The following is a 17,607-nucleotide window of genomic DNA, read 5'->3' as shown; positions in this document are numbered from 1 at the left end:
GTACTTTTTATTCAGTTTAATTTATCAGCATATCCTGTAAACTATCTGTTGAAGCTACAGTTAAAGATTGCAGTGAGTTGGCCTCGGGTTAAAATCTGCTAGCTTTGCTGTCATGGGGCTTTATTAAATTATAATTAAGCTTATATTTTTATATTTTAAAATTAAGGTTGAGGAAGAATGTTCTGACAAACATTGATTTAATGTTAAAGCGAATAAACGCAAGGAAACAACATTTTAATGATGTCTTTATCTCAATAATGCAGAACATTAATGGTTGAAACAGGATGTCAAGACAACTGGTTATAAGTTAAAAATAAGTTACTTTTTTATCATCTTGAGCTAATAAATGAAAAACTCATACTTTATATCATTAAAACTTAAATATCGACTCCTGAGGGTTTGTTCACCATATGGCCTGAAGCTATGATGTATTAGTTGAATCACATCAAAGCAGTTGTAGCAATGTTGGAATTACCTGCTTGTTTGAGCGTGTGGCCACCTCCAGAGACAACTTATTGCAGACCGATGGATATATCACTGTTGCAACCAGTTTTTTCTCCCTTCAGAGATTTCTGCAGCTTTACCTACTGTACATCCATATGTTTGTCATTTATTTGAAGAGCATATTTTTGCTGACCTGTCATCCATGTATTGTTTCAGTTGGGATGAGAGCAGCTCCATTAGCAGTGGGCTCAGCGACGGTGACGGTGATGGCTCGGATAACCTCAGTTCAGAGGAGTTCAACGCCAGCTCTTCTCTTAACTCTCTACCGAACACACCGCTGGGATCCAGACGCAACTCTTCTGTTATGGTGAGCTGAAATACTGTAATTAACAGTCTGTAATACAGTGATAACGTGATAAAGTTTTGCTTTTCTTTACCATGTTAGGTTTTTAAAAGCAGTGCTAAAGATTGCAGCTGAGGCTTCTACTTGAAGCATTTTCAGTGCTTCATTCTGTGATTTACATTGTATTGAGTGTTTAATGCGAGTCTTTTTGCTTTGACAGAGGCCACAAAAGACACCACAGACCTCACCTCTGTCATTAAAATGAAACTAAAGAGGAACACAATCCGTCACAGTGCAAAACCTCCAGTGCTCATACACTGAAAATTGACTTTTCAGTGAAGTACGAGATATATTGTGTCCAGTTGTTTCACTTAATAAAAAAACAACAATGGAATAGTGGTAGTGGTTCTTACCTTTCTCACAGGTTAACATTTTTTTTAAACTTAATTATCGGAGTAGTACTAACTTGCAGAATACTCACTGGCAAGAAATTAACATTAGTGTTACTCACTGAGCCATCTGTCCCTCTGTATCACATTCATAGTGTGCCAAGAAGCAGCATGTCCACTTATGTCTCAGTGCTACCTCCCCAGTGCACCACATGATTTTTCTATTATAGTGAAGCTGCACAGTGACACATTAGAAAATATAAGTTTTACTCCGTTAAGTTTTCTCTTTTATTCTATAACATATTGATATATCCCTGAAAGTGATAAATCCATAAACAATTTCCTTTTCCATTTTTTTGTTTTCCTTCCTTTTTCTTCCTCTGCGGTTTTCTTTAATCCACTCAGGGTATATCAGTCTATCTCTCATTCCTTCCCACTGGAATGCAGCTTAGATGAAACAAAGATTACAGAGAACAGGCAATTCCACAGATAACACAGACCATGTCTGATGGTTACCCACGCTGTGCCCCTTCCCTTCCTCTCTCTGCAGCTACGCACTGATGCAGAGAAGCGCTCCCTGGTGGAAAGCGGACTGTCTTGGTATAGCGAGGATGGAAAAGCCAGCCTCAAGCTCGACAGCTATGATACAGGAAGTCTCAAGACAGAGGCCCCGAGCAAGTGGAGAAAGAAGCCTCCGAGCCTCAGTGAAGATTCAGGGGGTAAAGGTGAACTGAAGAAGCCACAAAGTTTGGGTCAACCCGGGAGTTTCAAGAAGGGCCGTAATCCTCCTGTGGGCGTGACCTCCCCCATCACCCATACCTCTCAGAGCGTGCTCAAAGTTGCAGGTGAGATCTGACAGCATATTTTTACTTTTCGTCCATATGTCTCTTTTTCTCTGCTATTCCTAAATGGATCGCTGCCCTTTTTAACTTGTTTTAACTAAGAAATCTGTGTCATCCATTATCCCTTTGTATACTTAATCCAAATGTAAAACAGAGTCTGTTTATAGACCAGCCAAGTCAGATATCTGCTTGGTGTCAAGATGAATACAGAAATGTACCCCTTAGCATAAGCCAGGTTTTGATGTATAGCAAAACATAGTATACTGATGAAAAAATGCACCATGAAATCCATTTCATTGAGAAAAAAAATCTCGGTTAAAGCCCAAAGCCATGTTTTCTCTATTATCTCAGAGAAAAACTTATTACTGTACATGTCTGCAGAGACACTGTGTCTGCCATCTGCAGCAACTACATTTATTTCTATGTCTTTTAATCCCCAACAAAACATGCCATGAATAACTAATAGATTAAAATGGAGTTCCAATACCAACATTTCTTGGCTTTTGAGTTAATTTGCTCAACTTAATTTCATCTTTAAATCTAAGTGATCAAAATTAGTTCTGATTGCATGTATTTTGGCTGCAGGTTAAAGGCAAAAACATTCTCTTAGCTGATGCATTTTTAAGGCTTGTGCTAGGTTTACAGAATAACTAACTAAGAGGTAATATGTGTTGCATTTGCTTTTATGAATGTACTATAATGATAACTCTACTTTTAAACTTAAGTAAAAGAAAAAAAAAACACAATTTACCCCTTTATCCTTTTTTTTTTTTTTAATCCTTCAATCTTTACATGGTTAGCAACTCTAAGCATTAGTTTAATGATCCATACAGATCGGGGGTTTGATTTTATCACTTGGCTATATCTTATAGTATGGTTTAAAAAGTTTAATTTTGCATAAGGCCCTTTTAAGTCAGTCTGTTGGTGAGTCACACTTGATGTTGTGGGCACATAAAAACACTCTAAGTAAATACAGATGTTTCTTGCCCATATTTTATCTAAGCTATAATGGCTGGAATGATATGTACAGTTGCTTTTATGAGAAGCTGTCTACTTAGAGGGAAATAATGTGTAACAATGCTAATTAACTATTTCAGTTTGTGGGGTTGCTGCAATTTTTGTTAGCCCAAGTTTACTGAGTTTACTGGCCTATCAACGCATCCAATCCATTCATCTTTTTTTGAGTAGCTTACTCTCTTCAGGGTCATGTGACTATAGGGCAAACCAAGCAGACCAAACATTCTTGCTGCTCCTTATCATCATTGAAATGCTTTCAATTGTGAATTGAATTGCCATAGTGTTGTTATTCAACTATGCAGTGTTGTTCTTTTTTCTTTATGCAGCACATAAAAGCGAAAAGCCACTGGACAAATCCAAGATTTCCATTAAAACTGCTGGTCTACAACGGTCTCGTTCTGATGCTGGCAGGGATCATCATGGAGAGCATCGCAAGCCCCCATCAGGTTTAGTTAAACCCACTGCTGGAGCCTCCTTTGGGTACAAGAAACCACCAACAGCCACTGGTACCGCCACTGTTATGACAGCAGGGGGCGCCACCATCACCAGTGGCTCTGCCACTGTTGGGAAAACCCCCAAGTCATCTGGCATCCCTGTGAAGCCTGTGGGAGGAGGAATACCCTCGGGTCGAAAGAACAGTTTTGATGCTAGCAGTGAGCAGAGCTTCCTGGGGCCAAACGCCCGAAACAGCATTCAGTACCGCAGCCTGCCTCGACCAGCCAAATCAAGCACGCTCAGCGTGATTGGTCGCCCAGCAGCTCGACCTGTCAGCGGTAGCATTGACCCCAGTCTCTTGAGTTTGAAGCCTGTGCCCATGGCCTCCACAGGCCCCAGGGTTAAAGAGCCTGGTACCTGCAGCAGTAAAATGGCTAATCGAACCAGCACAGGCCCAGTGAATCAGACAGACAGAGAGAAGGAGAAGGAGAGAGCCAAGGCCAAGGCTGTGGGTGCTGACATAGACTGTGGCTCTCTGAAAGGAGATGAGACCCAGTCTGAGTCAACAGGAGAGTCTGCTTTGAAACTGCATGGACTGAGACGGACCAGCAGCAGCAAATACCCTGAACTGTCATCACCCACCACACCAAGGTCTCTCATTTAAATGGTTCTATAAAGGGGAATTTCACCTTTCCATGTGGATAGTTTTTAGTTTTAATGTATATCCATAGGATTTCTGCTGCCATCCCAGTACAATGGAATAGAATGTAATTTCATTTGTGGTACCCACAGGACTGAAAAGGGAAATCTGAAACAATTCAAAAGCTATATCTCTTTCCAGAATCTGTCTCCCAGATACTCTAAATAATCCAGAGAGCTCACTGTTAGTAGTTTTTCCTGGAACTACTTGTTAGCAAAGAAATGGCCCAGAGTAATGGGAACTTTGTTTGTTTGGATCTATGTTGCTGTTGAATTTTGGAGGCAGACATCCTTGAGATAGCTGTCTCAAAACCTTGTCAAATACACCTGTAACTATCTGCCTGGGTATACAGAAGTAGATATGAGTTAGAGAATTATTTTTTTCTAATTTGGGTGAAAGACACTTTAAAATGAACAGAAAATGAGTAATAAGCATCGGACACATGCATGGGTCCTGTTATGACTTTGTTTTGAACATAATTACTCAGGACATCACCCTAGTTATTTTTTTTTAACATCTTCTTTCTTTTGCCTGATTCCTAGGATGCTGAACACAAAGTCTTTGGGTCGTCCACCCAGCCTGGCTCACCTGGACAAGGTCAACTCTAACAGTCTTGACTCCTGTGTGACCATCCACGACCTCCCACCCAAAGTACCCCCATACTCCAAGCTTCAGGACTTGGCTGGTTCCCACACAGCTGCTCGCCTCACCCCAAGCCCAGCGCCTGTCCTCCACATTGATTCCCCCAGCTCCTACACCAGTGAAAGCCTGAGTCTTAGTGGATCACCACTGCTTTATCCAAAACTGTCTGGCATGCATCGCAGCATGGAGTCCTTGCCCCTCCAGATGAGCGTACCCTCCAGTGCGAGGTTTGTCACAACTGAAACGCATGACAAGGGGGAGAGGGGTACAGGAACCTGGGGAGCCGGGAGCAGAACATCTCTCAACCTCTCAGATAGGCAAGTCTCACAAGTGCCTAATGTCCATTGTGTCAAAGTTTTTGTCAGTTTGTTACAAAATGTGATTCTGTTATTTTCTTTGTCATTGGTCTATGTTGTTGTTTACCTCTGAAAAAGAAATTGATTGTGATGGAATTACTTTTTTTAGCCTAAAAAAAAGGCTAAAGGGCCCTTGTCTTACGAGGTGAGATCACAAATAAGCACATTGTCTCTTGATAACTAATTAGGCCACTTTTGCGGTGGTAGTTTAATTTTATTTGTTATAATCATATGAAAATTTGTAAAAAACAAACAAACAAACAAAAAAAAACATTTTTAACTTGAATAAGTGTCACAGGGAAATCAACTGACAAATTTAATCTAACTTCCTTCTCCAATGTGAAAGTGAGACAAAGACCCTTAAACAGGGAATCATCATGAATTTTGTTGCAAAGTCAAACAACTCAGGAAACATAACAAGAAATCCGGATTTCCCAGGGACTCTAAATCCCCCAATCTTCATGGGACAGAAAAGAAAAACTACAATAAAAAAAAAGGGGAAAAAAGGGAAAAAAACACCCTGGATCTGTCATCCTTACATCAATGGATCAAAGGTTTATAAAAACCAGTTATTTACGAAATATTCTTTAACAGCTACTCTTTTATCTTCTCATGAACCAACCAATATTAGTAGAAGTAGCTGAATTTATTCTAGCGTATGAAACGTAATGTCCAGGTGAGCCAGTGTTTCAACATTGGGCTATAAGTTTCTTGGCAGCTGACATACCATCCACCCATGTTTTATTTGGCTTTTCTGGGAACGGAAAGTCTGAGCTGTTATTTAGGAGATGAAGGGTTGGATCCATTGGAAAATTTCTGTTTGTCAAGTTGGAGATGGCCAGAATTATTTCTTGCCAAAGGTAATTTGAGGCAATACCGCGCCATGTGTATGAAAGTGCCCAGTGTACCATATGGACTACATGTACAAAAAGGATTGGAAGATAAACCCACGAGAAGTCTTACCTGTCCAATGACAAAACTTAAAATGAACTAATTAATGATAGTGTTTGTGTAAAGCACTGAGGAACATACTATTTTTGTTATATTTTTATTATAATTACTAGCAATGGCTGTTTGTTCTCTATTAATATTGTTTTTATTCTCCTCTTTACAGCTTGCAAACAGACAGAAATACCTTGCCGAAGAAAGGCTTAGAGTATGTCAAAACAATTATTGTCCAAGCATCTATTTGAAATCTCACACTGTGATGTATCTTCATTGTTTGAAGTTAAAATGACCTGTCTTCTCTCAGACGCTATGGCTCAAGCCTGTCAGAGAGTGAAGGAAGCAAACCGGGAAGGCGCCACTCCCACACCATAGTCAGCATGACAGAGAGTGATAGCCCCCCTCAGCTGCCCTCTCCCACTCGCCTGCCCCAAACCTCCTTCGGCAAGGCTCCTCTCACCAACGTGGGTGAGTCTGCTTGTTCTATTTGGCTGCCAAGTTCTAAAAACACTCACTATATGAGCTTTGAAACTAATGAGACTTGAGATCTTTGATAAGCCATCCATCTTATCGTTGGTTATTATTGAGGACAGGGATATTGAGTTCACACTGAGAGGAAAGTCCAGTTAAGTTCTTACAGTTAAGAAAAGTTGATCCAACTTGTCAATAAAAGATTCTGTCATATGTAAGTGGTGGCCAAATAGTATAGTATCAGATTGAACCCTGTGAATATGATTATCCTATATCTTTACTAATTTAGACTGAAATATGCAGGAGATGGAGATGATTGGGGGTCAAGTCAGGCTAAATTTATCTCTTTGACTGTTGTAGAACCATAGTGTTGCCTTTCACTGAGTCATCAGACTCAGGTCTAGGCCTACTCTGTGTGTGTGTGTGTGTGTGTGTGTGTGTGTGTGTGTGTGTGTGTGTGTGTGTGTGTGTGTGTGTGTGTGTGTGTGTGTGTGTGTGTGTGTGTGTGTTTTTCTCTCTCTTCAGTACATCCTACAGTTTTATCTGTGCCAGTCACTTGTCTTACCAAATGTCTCTCTTTTGTGATAGTTACCCCAATTTCCAGTGGCACTCCAAGGATATCACGCTCCAACAGTATAGGCCCCCCTAGTGACGCAGCCTGCGATCTCTATGGATCCTCCCCCTTGGGCAGCAGCATGTCCCTGGCTGACCGGCCAAAAAGCATGATGCGGTCTGGGTCTTTCCGTGAACCAGGGGACGATGGTGAGCCTCCTCAGTTGGCCTTCCCGCAGGGGAGTCACCCAACATGGCCTCAAATGAAACAAAGCTGTGCGCTCTTGCTGCATGCAATGTGTTAAGCAAAATGTCAAAAATGTTATTTGTTTTTATGAAAAGGGAAAGTGGAGAGGAGTCTTTTTGCCTCCATTTTAGATCAATAGAGATTTACTCAAGGATTTAAAAGCACTATCTGTGATCCAAATGTAAACAAAACAAGAAACCACCCACCAGTAACCTAAACCTGCTATCACTGTCAGATAATTGATAGGCCCTTTATTACACATTCTAGTACAAACTCCAAGTTCTTAATGTATTTTGATAATATACCAAACTTTTGTTTACATTTATATTTAATTGTATTGTTATTAAAAATGTCAAACTCCTAAATAATAACCGAATATGCCTCTTACTAATATGTTCTTAATTAGCTGACTGAGATAGAGATATTCCATTGTCTTGAGGGTTATCAGTTTTAAAAACTATTTAATATATTCACCTCTTTAGTCATTTATTTGTGACAATGGATAGCAGTAATTGCGGGCAAAGCTAAATTATTGATTACCAACATGTCATTCTTCAATCTTTCATGATATTAAGTCGGTTCTCCAATTTGCCTTTCTTGCAGTGCATGGCTCTGTACTGTCTTTGGCATCCAATGCTTCATCCAACTATTCCTCGGTGAGTAGATACAGCCATTTTATGTATAGTAAATACTTTTTAATATACTGTTACTTTTGCTGTAGTTTAGTGCATTGTGTCTTCAATTTACATTTGCTGTTGTCTTCAAAAGTGATCATTTCGAAAAACTGTGACACAATATAATATCATTAGGTTTCTCCATTACAGCCAGTACAGGCAAATTGCCTTAGTCATAATTATTCATTAATGTCCCTTTTACTGTGGATAAATAGTTTTCATGACTACTCCTAAAGTTAATCCTCTGCCCTATACCTCTTTATTGTTTATTTTTACCATGCCTTCATTAGAATGAGGAGAGGATACAAGGGGAGGTAAGGCCAACGTGCCATTACTCTTCAGTTCACACTGTGCCTTTCCTCTGCGTCATCTGTCAGTCATTTCCTGTTGAAACGGGTCCATTCATCAGATGGTGTTATCAGTGCTGAATGAGACTGGGACCTTGGATCTTTATCTGGAGCTCATAACTTCGTTCACTCTGTTTTATCTCTTAATATTCGTTGTCCTTTAGCACCACCTGCTAACATTTAATGAAGACATTTGCAGACCTAATAAAAATCTCATTGCATGAGAAGAGTGGCAAAAATCCACTGTCATCCCATTATTATAACATTTCCTATTGGTTTAGAATGTATTTACCTTGTTTGTGAATAATTTCAGTTTCTGTCTTGGAGCAATACCTTTCATATTTTGTTGTTTGCACATTTTTTTTTTTTTTAGTCAACCGAACAAAACAACACATTTAACACATAAAACTGTTGCATTGTCATAATCAAAGCCTGTATTAACATATCCAGCTCTTCTAGCTTTTTGTCCAAGGTCCTGTTTAATACGATGCCCATACTGCTCAGACTTACTTTGCAATTTGTCCACAGCAAATCCGCAAGTTGAGGCGTGAGCTGGAATCCTCCCAGGAAAAGGTTGCCAATTTGACCATGCAGCTTTCTGCCAATGTATGTATGATTTTGTTTTCTTTTCATAAGCTATTTTTTTAATGGCTCAGATGCATGACTGATCTTTTATCAGTGTTATCATTTCAAAATGTAAATGAATTTCCTGAAAGCGAGCATTTAATGGGTGTATCTAGTACCTGACCTTCATTTTTGTGAGGGTGAGATGTGAGGGAAAATGGTGTAAATCCTTGCTGACCTACCAAAATGAGGATCGCATTATTTGACTCTAGATACTGATGTGTAACTCAGCAGTAAAGGCAACCTCTCACAAAATATTGAGGATTCACCACCGTACCTAACACATGGGTATCACAGCAAACTTGCTATTTTTCCAGTTCTCTCGCTGCCACTCGCATCTGTCCACTTTTACTAAAATCTTTCAGCCCTGTTATCTTGATGGAGACCTATTTAACCTTAACCCTTAATACTCGCTTTTAAATCTTTATTTCTATCAGCTTTACCTAACAAATTTCCCACCGCTGCTTTTCCTAATTTTCTCACTGTGCAACACATTTTACTCACTTGCTTTGCTAAACTACCAACTAACCTGGGTGTTTTGAACATATTAAATGAGATCTAGCGCGCATGTGTGTGTTTGTATTTCTGTATATGTTTTTATGAGAAGTTTTATCACCCCCCTAACGCTCCTGTCCCTCTCTCTTACACTCGTGGCTGTATTGGCTGCTGGACTCGCCGCTGCCCCCTGCGTGCCTCCCGCTGACCCACACCTCTGAATGCTGGGTGTAGCAGCTAGGCCAGGTTTGTTGGACTGTTGCTTCCAGAGCGCTCTCTGTCGCTTCCACATGATTCTGAGTGGACGTCAAGCTGACCAGTTGCACACTTCTCTGTTGGGCTTACAGTGTGGCACAGGCAACCCTCAACGCCTACCTTATGTGAATGATTAAACGATTATCAAAATTGTTGTATAATTTTCTGCTGATCGACTAATTGATTAGTCAACTAATTGTTTCAGCACTAATATTAACTATTCCTGAATAATTTGCTTTAGACTTGAAGGATAACTTTTGAGATACAGTTTATAGAGATAAGACAGAAATGCAGTCATGATACAAACTCTAAGATAAGGACTTACTGGTGATGTAATATGCTTTAAAGCAACCAAAAGAGGTCTACTGCTCTTGGTAAAAAAATGAACAGGTGATGGCATTTTTATTGAGTAGTTATTACTGTTACAACCACCACGAAGGCAGTCAATAATGTCATTCAAATAGAATCAAAAAGTGGCAGACCAACCATTTTTATTCTATTTTTTCTATTTTTAAATAAACGTGACCCTAAAGAAATACCAATGCAAGGTATCAACATAAAGGAATGAAGAAAGAATGACAGGGCAAGTTTAACAAAGTGAAGGGAAGACACTCAAGCCACACAAGGGGTTTGTGGACCCGAGCGCTTTCCCTAAGCTACCAAACCAAAAGAAGACACTAGACAGAAATTAAGCCACAAAAAGAAGGCTAATCATCATTTCTTGACATATTCAATATGATGGTGTCAGCCATGGACCTTAGATTTTCTAATTGTTACGAAAATACAATGTAACACTCCATTATCAGCAGCAATGGTGTGAGACACACTAGCGTACAGGGCAAACATGCTACACGAGGTTGAAGAGGTTTGTCCCCCAGTGCCACGCTGCTGCCCTCCATCACCACCATTACCCTAACCTCCTCTTTCATCTCTGACATCATCCACAGCTTTCCACCCCTCCGTCCTCTCCCTCTTTTCCCAGCAGATGGAGAGGGCCATTTGCTTGATGTGCTGTGAGCTTGTGAGACTGCAGACCAATTTGATTCAGCCGGTGACTCATACCTGTCTGCTCTCTCAACTCCCCCACTCTCTCTATCTTTGTTTCTCTGCTTCCTTCTACCACTGTGTCCTTCTCTTAAAGGCTAATCTGGTAGCAGCATTTGAGCAGAGCCTGGCGCTGATGACAGCACGCCTGCAGACCCTGTCGGTCTCCTCGGATCAAAAGGTATCTTGGTGATATCATGCTGGTATTAAATGTTGTACCACCTGTGACATCTGTGACAGTTTCCTTTTACATATATAAGGAAATTAAAAAAAAAAAAAAAAAAAAAATTCCTAACACTTGAAGACATACTCGGTAAATACATGATGATGATGACAAAGTATTAGTCTGGTCATCGTTCAACTGCTTTACTGTATATTAGATCCTGTATGTGAAACAGAAGTTACCAGGTGACATAGTTGTTCTGGAAATGAGATGTGGGTCAAAGGTTTGCATGGTGGGATATCCATGTTGTCATCAGCCACTCAACACAACCTGTCATCCTCGCTGAAAGCAGATAGACATTCCACAATCTTTGGATCAGATGAATCTTGGTTCAGTTACCAGTCTGCAAGCAAACATGAACGCTGTACATATTGATGTTTCCACTCCTCAGGACTCTGAGCTGACTGAGCTGAAGGAGACCATCGAGATTCTGAAGTCCAAAAATACAGAGGCCCAAGAGATCATTCAGGGGGCTCTCAGTAATCCAGATATCACACCTAAAGGTACATGATAGACAAGGGATGAGGAATATGACTAGGGCTGTTGAACAAAACAAACACATGGAAAGATTAAGATACAGGAATTTCCCTCCCAATATTCAATTTGCTTTCTTCTCTCCTGGTTTTCAGAGCTGCTGATCAATCGCCAGAACTCCTCAGAAAGCATCTCCAGCCTCACCAGCACCACCAGCCACTCAAGTATGGGTAGTCTTAAGGATCAGGAGGCCAAGAAGAAGAAGAAGAAGAGCTGGGTTAGGACTCACAGGAAGATGCAAACTGATTAACTGTTAGGTGTAGCAGAGATTGGTCAGACATTTGCAGTTAGTTATTTGAATCATGAGAGGATTGGGTTTACCACATCAGTACTCAGCAAACTGTTTTTTGTGGAAAAATTCCATACATGTGCTAGCCCAAATAATTCCAAAGAACAATTTCCAGTGGTTTGTGAATCAGTTTTTTCTTCAGATCATCAGAGAAAGGGATGAAAGTTACAAAATCAATCAAAATCTATTTATGATGCAATATGTGCAGTGCAATGCATGGTGACATACTCTTGAGTCTGTGCTAAAAAGGCTAGAGTGAAATAACAAAAAAATGAGATTGAATAATTGATATTACTTATTCTTGATATGAGAATAAGTATTATAAAAAAGATAAAGGATACAAATTCAAAACTGAAAAAATATAAATGTATGTAATTTAACTATTAAAATGATAAGTTTATATTGTACGAGCATGTAGATGAGCTGTGAGCTATCATCAACTTTTGTTAAGTTGTATTTGATCTGAAAAATTCAAGTCAACTGCTGTCCTAGTGTGTGCTCTTGCATGTGCATATGCATGATTGTCCTCCTATCTTGCTCCACATCTGTTATAAAGTATGACTCTGGTCTCTCCCTCATGCTGCCCTGCTTTTTATTTCAGGTCTTTGAGGTGAGTGATTTTGCTACAGCGAATGCAGCTGTAAGCCTTAAACCCCCCTCCCCTTCTCCAGCCTGCATGCACTTTATGAGTCATACTTGTGAAACGTTTGGAAACTTTCTGTCACCCATGTCTTTTTAAGCTTGATTCAGCAAATTACTTTGTACCATGTTCTGATCATATTAAAATGTAAAATTAAATCATAGATCATGGTTTCATGGTTTTTGTATTGATATAGTCTGCAAGCCATTTAACTGATGTGAAATACTGTAGACATCAAATGTTTCAATGAGTGAGAATGTTGTAAAAAACTTAACATGGAGATGGTTTTCAGAAACTGTATTTTGTAGCTGCTTTCATTCACACATCTCATGGATGTATGCTATGAGCATTATCGACTAATATGTTTTTATACAATTTTATCAATTTTATTTCCTGAAAGTTCAACATTATACCAAGCTAGGGTTGTAGATTTACGCCGGATGGCTTCCTCAAAAATATACTTGTATCTTAAAAGCAGGTGACTACATAAATGAAGAATAGAGAAATATGTCAACACAGTGCATACCAGCATGTTAACGGCAAACAAATCTTGATGACAGCTCTGTCGCAAACAAGGCTTATCTGATAGAAGCAGCTAAACACGTGATTTAAAGAATTGCTTGTTTTAATGTGTTGTAGTTTTCAGATGTATTCCTTATTGTGGTCTCATATTTCTTCTCCGAACAGCTACGCAGCTCCTTCAACAAGGCCTTTAGTAAGAAGGGCTCCAAGCCGTCAGGGCCATACGCTGACATCGAGGAGATTGCCACCCCAGAATCCTCTGCACCTTCCTCCCCCAAGGTCCACCATGATGGGGATAATCCTCCATTGACGATGAAATCCTCAACCTCTGCATCATCATCCGGGTAAACCTCTACCTACAATGATCTTTTAAACTAACAGAACAATAAGTTATCACAGTACGTATTTTGAATTTCATTATAACAGACCAATAAATTGGATGTTATTGTAAATAACAGATGTAAAAATAGATTACAGAACTCTGTGCTTTCTCTAAACATATGTAACCGCCTCTGTGTTTATTTTTTTGAACACGATCAAGGATAAAAAGACTTCTGAAAGTTAGGTTTTTTTTGGTGTCAGTCTGCTGATCCTTGCTACCTTCACAGTTCTCAAATGTTGTCGTATGTGAACTGAATGTCTCCAGACTCGGTGAAGGAGGTGAGGTGGTGGACGATAAGGTTGTAACAGAACTGCGTACAGAGCTGTGGGAGAAGGAGCGAAAACTGACGGACATTCGCCTAGAGGCTCTAAGCTCTGCTCATCAGCTGGAGCAGCTGCAGGAGACCATGAACAGCATGCAGGTATGTGTGATATTTTCCTTTTCATTATTTTATTACTTTATTTATTGTTGTATTACTTTTCTCACAAATAAAGGATGCCAAAATTTGAATACTCCACTATGTATAAATATTTGGAGACGCCCTTTCTTTTTCTTTTTAAAAAAACACACTTGTATTTTTAACAGTTTAAACATTTTCTGACTTGAATGTGTGACAGCCACTTTTCTACAACTACAGTTACATGTGCCGGTAATTTACTTTGTTCTGGGTTGTCCTTTTTTATTGTTTTTAAAAATTTGCTCTTGTGATAGTTTGTGTTAAACTCAACCAATGTTACGTCAGTGCTATAATTGTTTTCAGTAGGCAAAAAAATCACCCCTGCAGTCATATTATGGAGATGAAACTGTGACTTATGGACATTGCAGTAACACTTGTGATTTTGTCTGCAGAGGACAGTGGAGAACCTGAAGGCAGAGAATGACCAGCTAAAGACAGGGGGTCTGTCCCCCTGTTCCTCTCCTGGACCCTCTAGCTCTGTCTCCCAGTCCTCAGGTCTCACCGCACCGGGAAGTTCATCACCTCGACAGTCAGTGGCCATGCACGTGCCCAAAAGCTACAGCAGAGGGCTGAGTGACGGGAGCAGCACAGGTATAGTTCAATCCCTTTAAATGTAGAGCTGCAATGTTTTTACCAGTGTGGTTGACATAGAGGCACAGCACTTACATTAAATGGTATTTACAAACACAGCACAACAGGCAAACGCGTGTAATGTACATATTAAGAGTTTCTATCTTACTCATACTGTATGCTCGTAATACATTTGAGTAAAGAAGGCCACCAGCTACAGTCACAAAAGCAGTCATAATGTAGTCTTTTCCCTGTTTTTCCAATACCAATTATTAATCTCGACTTTCAGTTAGGGTATGACAATAAAATACCAAATCACGTTACTAATGGTATTTAAAAAACATACTTATTTATTTTTTATTTTTTTAAATCATCAGCCATCAGCCTCTTGGAGGGTCAGATACCCTCCAAGAGGCTCAGGGCTATTTTTTTATTTAAAAAAAAAACATCAGAAAAGATCTTGATCCAACTTATGTCTCACATGCCTGAAGAGCTCTCTTGTTCTTTTTCTATCCTCCTTTGTGTTTACTCCTCGGTAGATGTCCAATCTGGAGATTCTCTCAGCCTTTCCTCCCAGAGAGATGATCACCGTGTTAGGGTGATGGTTTGTGTTGCAGATTTACACATTTTCAAAGATGTAAGTATGTTTTTTTGTCTTGTAATTCCTCTGCTGCTTCGTCAGACTAATAAACATTATTGTAAGTCTCCGTATCACCCTTTGTTGCACTTTGTATCAACAGGAGGTTAAACAGCAGGATTTCTTTGTGGGCACTGTCAGGGTGAATGGCAGGATGGACTGGACCATGCTGGATTCAGCTGTCAGCCAGGCTTTCAAGGTGAGACGCATTCTTCTGACAACTTGGTTCAATGTGACCTGTCCGGGAGCTGAATGTACAGTTTGCATCAAGCATGTGCATGTTCACATTTGTGATTCAGCTGTCACATTAAATTTAGCACGAGAGTTCAACTAGCTACTGCACAGTGGTGAATGCAAAATGCAGAAATAGCATGTGCTGCAACCTTCCGTTGAACTTCTGGTTCTATTGAAATGGACAAACATAGTATTTAAATGGTATTTAAATAGGTATTTAAATTTACTGTAACAGTTCAGAAGGTATTTCAACAAGGCTGTCCAGGTCTTTCTAGAAGGGAACTGCTGGTTCATTTCATAATGTGTATGTTACCCAATAAAACCAAAGGGCTCATGAGCAGGAGCATGTAAGCCCCATGTAAAAATTATATTTACTTTCGCCTATGACACATATTGAAGCTAGCTCTTAATCATCACAAGGGGCAGTGGTTATCATTCTGTGTCACGTATGCTTACATTCATTCGAGTAAATTATTTCTGTCTGCAAACACAAAATCCTGTTAAGACAGTTTAACTCAGTTCTCTTTTTCTGTCCTTTCCCCCCCCTAGGTTTACATAGCCAAAGTGGACCCCACCTCCAGTCTGGGACTGTCTACTGACTCCATCTACAGTTACAGTATGGGCCACATTAAGAGAGTGCTGGGAGGAGAGGCTCCTGAGAACCAGCCCTCTCGTTGCATGTCCCGAGGCCCCAGCAGCATCACCGTCTCTCTGAAAGGTCTGTGAAGAACTGCGACATGTACAATCCTACTGGATTTAAGACTGAAGCTTTAATTCCAGAGGAAAATTATCTTATAGAAAATTCATTTATGATCTCATTAGATTAAATTAATATATTTTTGAAACACACAGTTGAATTAAAAAAAATGCTTCTCATACTTCTAGTCAATCAGAATTTGCGCTATTGAGATACACTTAGTATTGCAAGCACTTGAATGTCTGTCGTCTTTCTAAGGCAGAGCCTGTTGGAGTCAGTCCAGCTTACATTTTCAGTGTCAGCTCTTCAATTATGAAACCACAAATCTTTTGATTAAAAGCTGCATCCACACAGTCAGTCACTTCTGCTTCAGCTGCGTTGTGAAGTGTTAATTTGAAGATCCAAATCTCAACTGAGTGCAAATCCTTATGTCTGTCTGCCTATCAGATCAACTGCATTTGTGCTTGTCTGTCTGTATGTCAGATTCAGTCTTGCTTTTTTGCTTTACAACTCTGGTTTACGTCCAACATGTGTTGGGTTACATTGAGCTGTGAGCTCTCCACATCCTCAACCAAAATATAAACTTAAATGACCATGTGGCAGCTGATGAACTTATTAATTCAACAAAATTGAAATATGTTTTTCTGGTAAAATACTATATAATAATACTATAATATTAATTTGGATATATTATGTATTAATTTGTAACATTATCACTACAAGTACAGATATATGTTGATTTTATACAATTTACAGGTCAATACAATTTTTATACAATATTTTTCAATAACAGCAGTGTTTTGGTTTGTGAGAAGTACATATTTGGAGCCATCATTGATTCTAAACCAGAGCTTTGATCAGTGAGGGGAGCTGAGGTTCTGGTTTGGTATTCGACCCTTCTGCACTTTTGCATGCAGGAATGTAGGGAGCGAAGTGCTAGGAGAGCTGGGAAAGCAGCGCCCAGACAGAGCTCTGGGTAACATGATCTCAGTGCAGCCAGGCCCAGCTGGCCAGCCAGCCTCAGAAGCATGGGCCCCATAGATGTTAAGGCGGAACGTTACACTTCTGCACGCTGGTGGAGGGTGCACAGACTCAAAACACGCAAAGTTATTTTCAGAACAAAATGCTTAAGCTCCATGTTGCTTATGAAGGACATTGGATGTGACATAAATCAAAACACCACAAATCTGGTGTAGATATTAGCATAATTCCTAACAAGCACCTGAATATCAAGTATCAAACTCCACTTTATCACCAATTCTATTATGTCCTGGGTAATTTGCAGATAGTCATCAACTTCATTGTTTATTACAGCACAGTTCATTCTGACTTTTCCCTCTCTATGTTCAGGTTTGAAGGAGAAGTGTGTGGACAGCCTGGTATTTGAAACCCTCATTCCCAAACCCATGATGCAACACTACATCAGTCTGCTACTCAAACACCGCCGTCTCATCCTGTCTGGACCGAGCGGGACGGGTAAGACCTACCTTGCTTCCCGGCTGGCTGAGTACCTGGTGGACCGCAGCGCCCGCGAAGTCACTGACGGCATCGTGGTCACTTTCAACATGCACCGTCAGTCATGCAAGGTGACAGAAACTGA

At 40.0% G+C, this 17,607-nt stretch overlaps 1 protein-coding gene across 4 annotated transcripts in view; it reads left to right on the top strand.

Moving 5' to 3' along the window:
• Nucleotides 1–17,607, top strand: part of nav1b (neuron navigator 1b) — an 89,401-nt gene that overhangs the window by 66,456 nt on the left and 5,338 nt on the right. For 2 of the 4 annotated variants that reach the window (XM_040115697.1, XM_040115695.1), the window contains 20 exons: nt 661–811; nt 1,727–2,021; nt 3,362–4,121; nt 4,713–5,129; nt 6,283–6,324; nt 6,421–6,581; nt 7,173–7,346; nt 7,987–8,039; nt 8,933–9,010; nt 9,761–9,769; nt 10,920–11,003; nt 11,437–11,548; nt 11,675–11,796; nt 13,196–13,374; nt 13,677–13,833; nt 14,262–14,460; nt 14,979–15,076; nt 15,180–15,275; nt 15,860–16,028; nt 17,358–17,593. In XM_040115697.1, the coding sequence (XP_039971631.1) occupies nt 661–811; nt 1,727–2,021; nt 3,362–4,121; nt 4,713–5,129; nt 6,283–6,324; nt 6,421–6,581; nt 7,173–7,346; nt 7,987–8,039; nt 8,933–9,010; nt 9,761–9,769; nt 10,920–11,003; nt 11,437–11,548; nt 11,675–11,796; nt 13,196–13,374; nt 13,677–13,833; nt 14,262–14,460; nt 14,979–15,076; nt 15,180–15,275; nt 15,860–16,028; nt 17,358–17,593 (3,592 nt within the window). Of the gene's footprint in view, nt 1–660; nt 812–1,726; nt 2,022–3,361; nt 4,122–4,712; nt 5,130–6,282; nt 6,325–6,420; nt 6,582–7,172; nt 7,347–7,986; nt 8,040–8,932; nt 9,011–9,757; nt 9,770–10,919; nt 11,004–11,436; nt 11,549–11,674; nt 11,797–13,195; nt 13,375–13,676; nt 13,834–14,261; nt 14,461–14,978; nt 15,077–15,179; nt 15,276–15,859; nt 16,029–17,357; nt 17,594–17,607 lie in introns of all 4 variants that reach the window. The other 2 variants (XM_040115693.1, XM_040115696.1) reach the window with 2 other exon arrangements.

Source organism: Xiphias gladius, chromosome 21 (assembly GCF_016859285.1).
Source record: "Xiphias gladius isolate SHS-SW01 ecotype Sanya breed wild chromosome 21, ASM1685928v1, whole genome shotgun sequence".
NCBI lineage: Eukaryota > Metazoa > Chordata > Actinopteri > Istiophoriformes > Xiphiidae > Xiphias > Xiphias gladius.
This window is presented reverse-complemented; position numbering and strand designations above follow the sequence as displayed.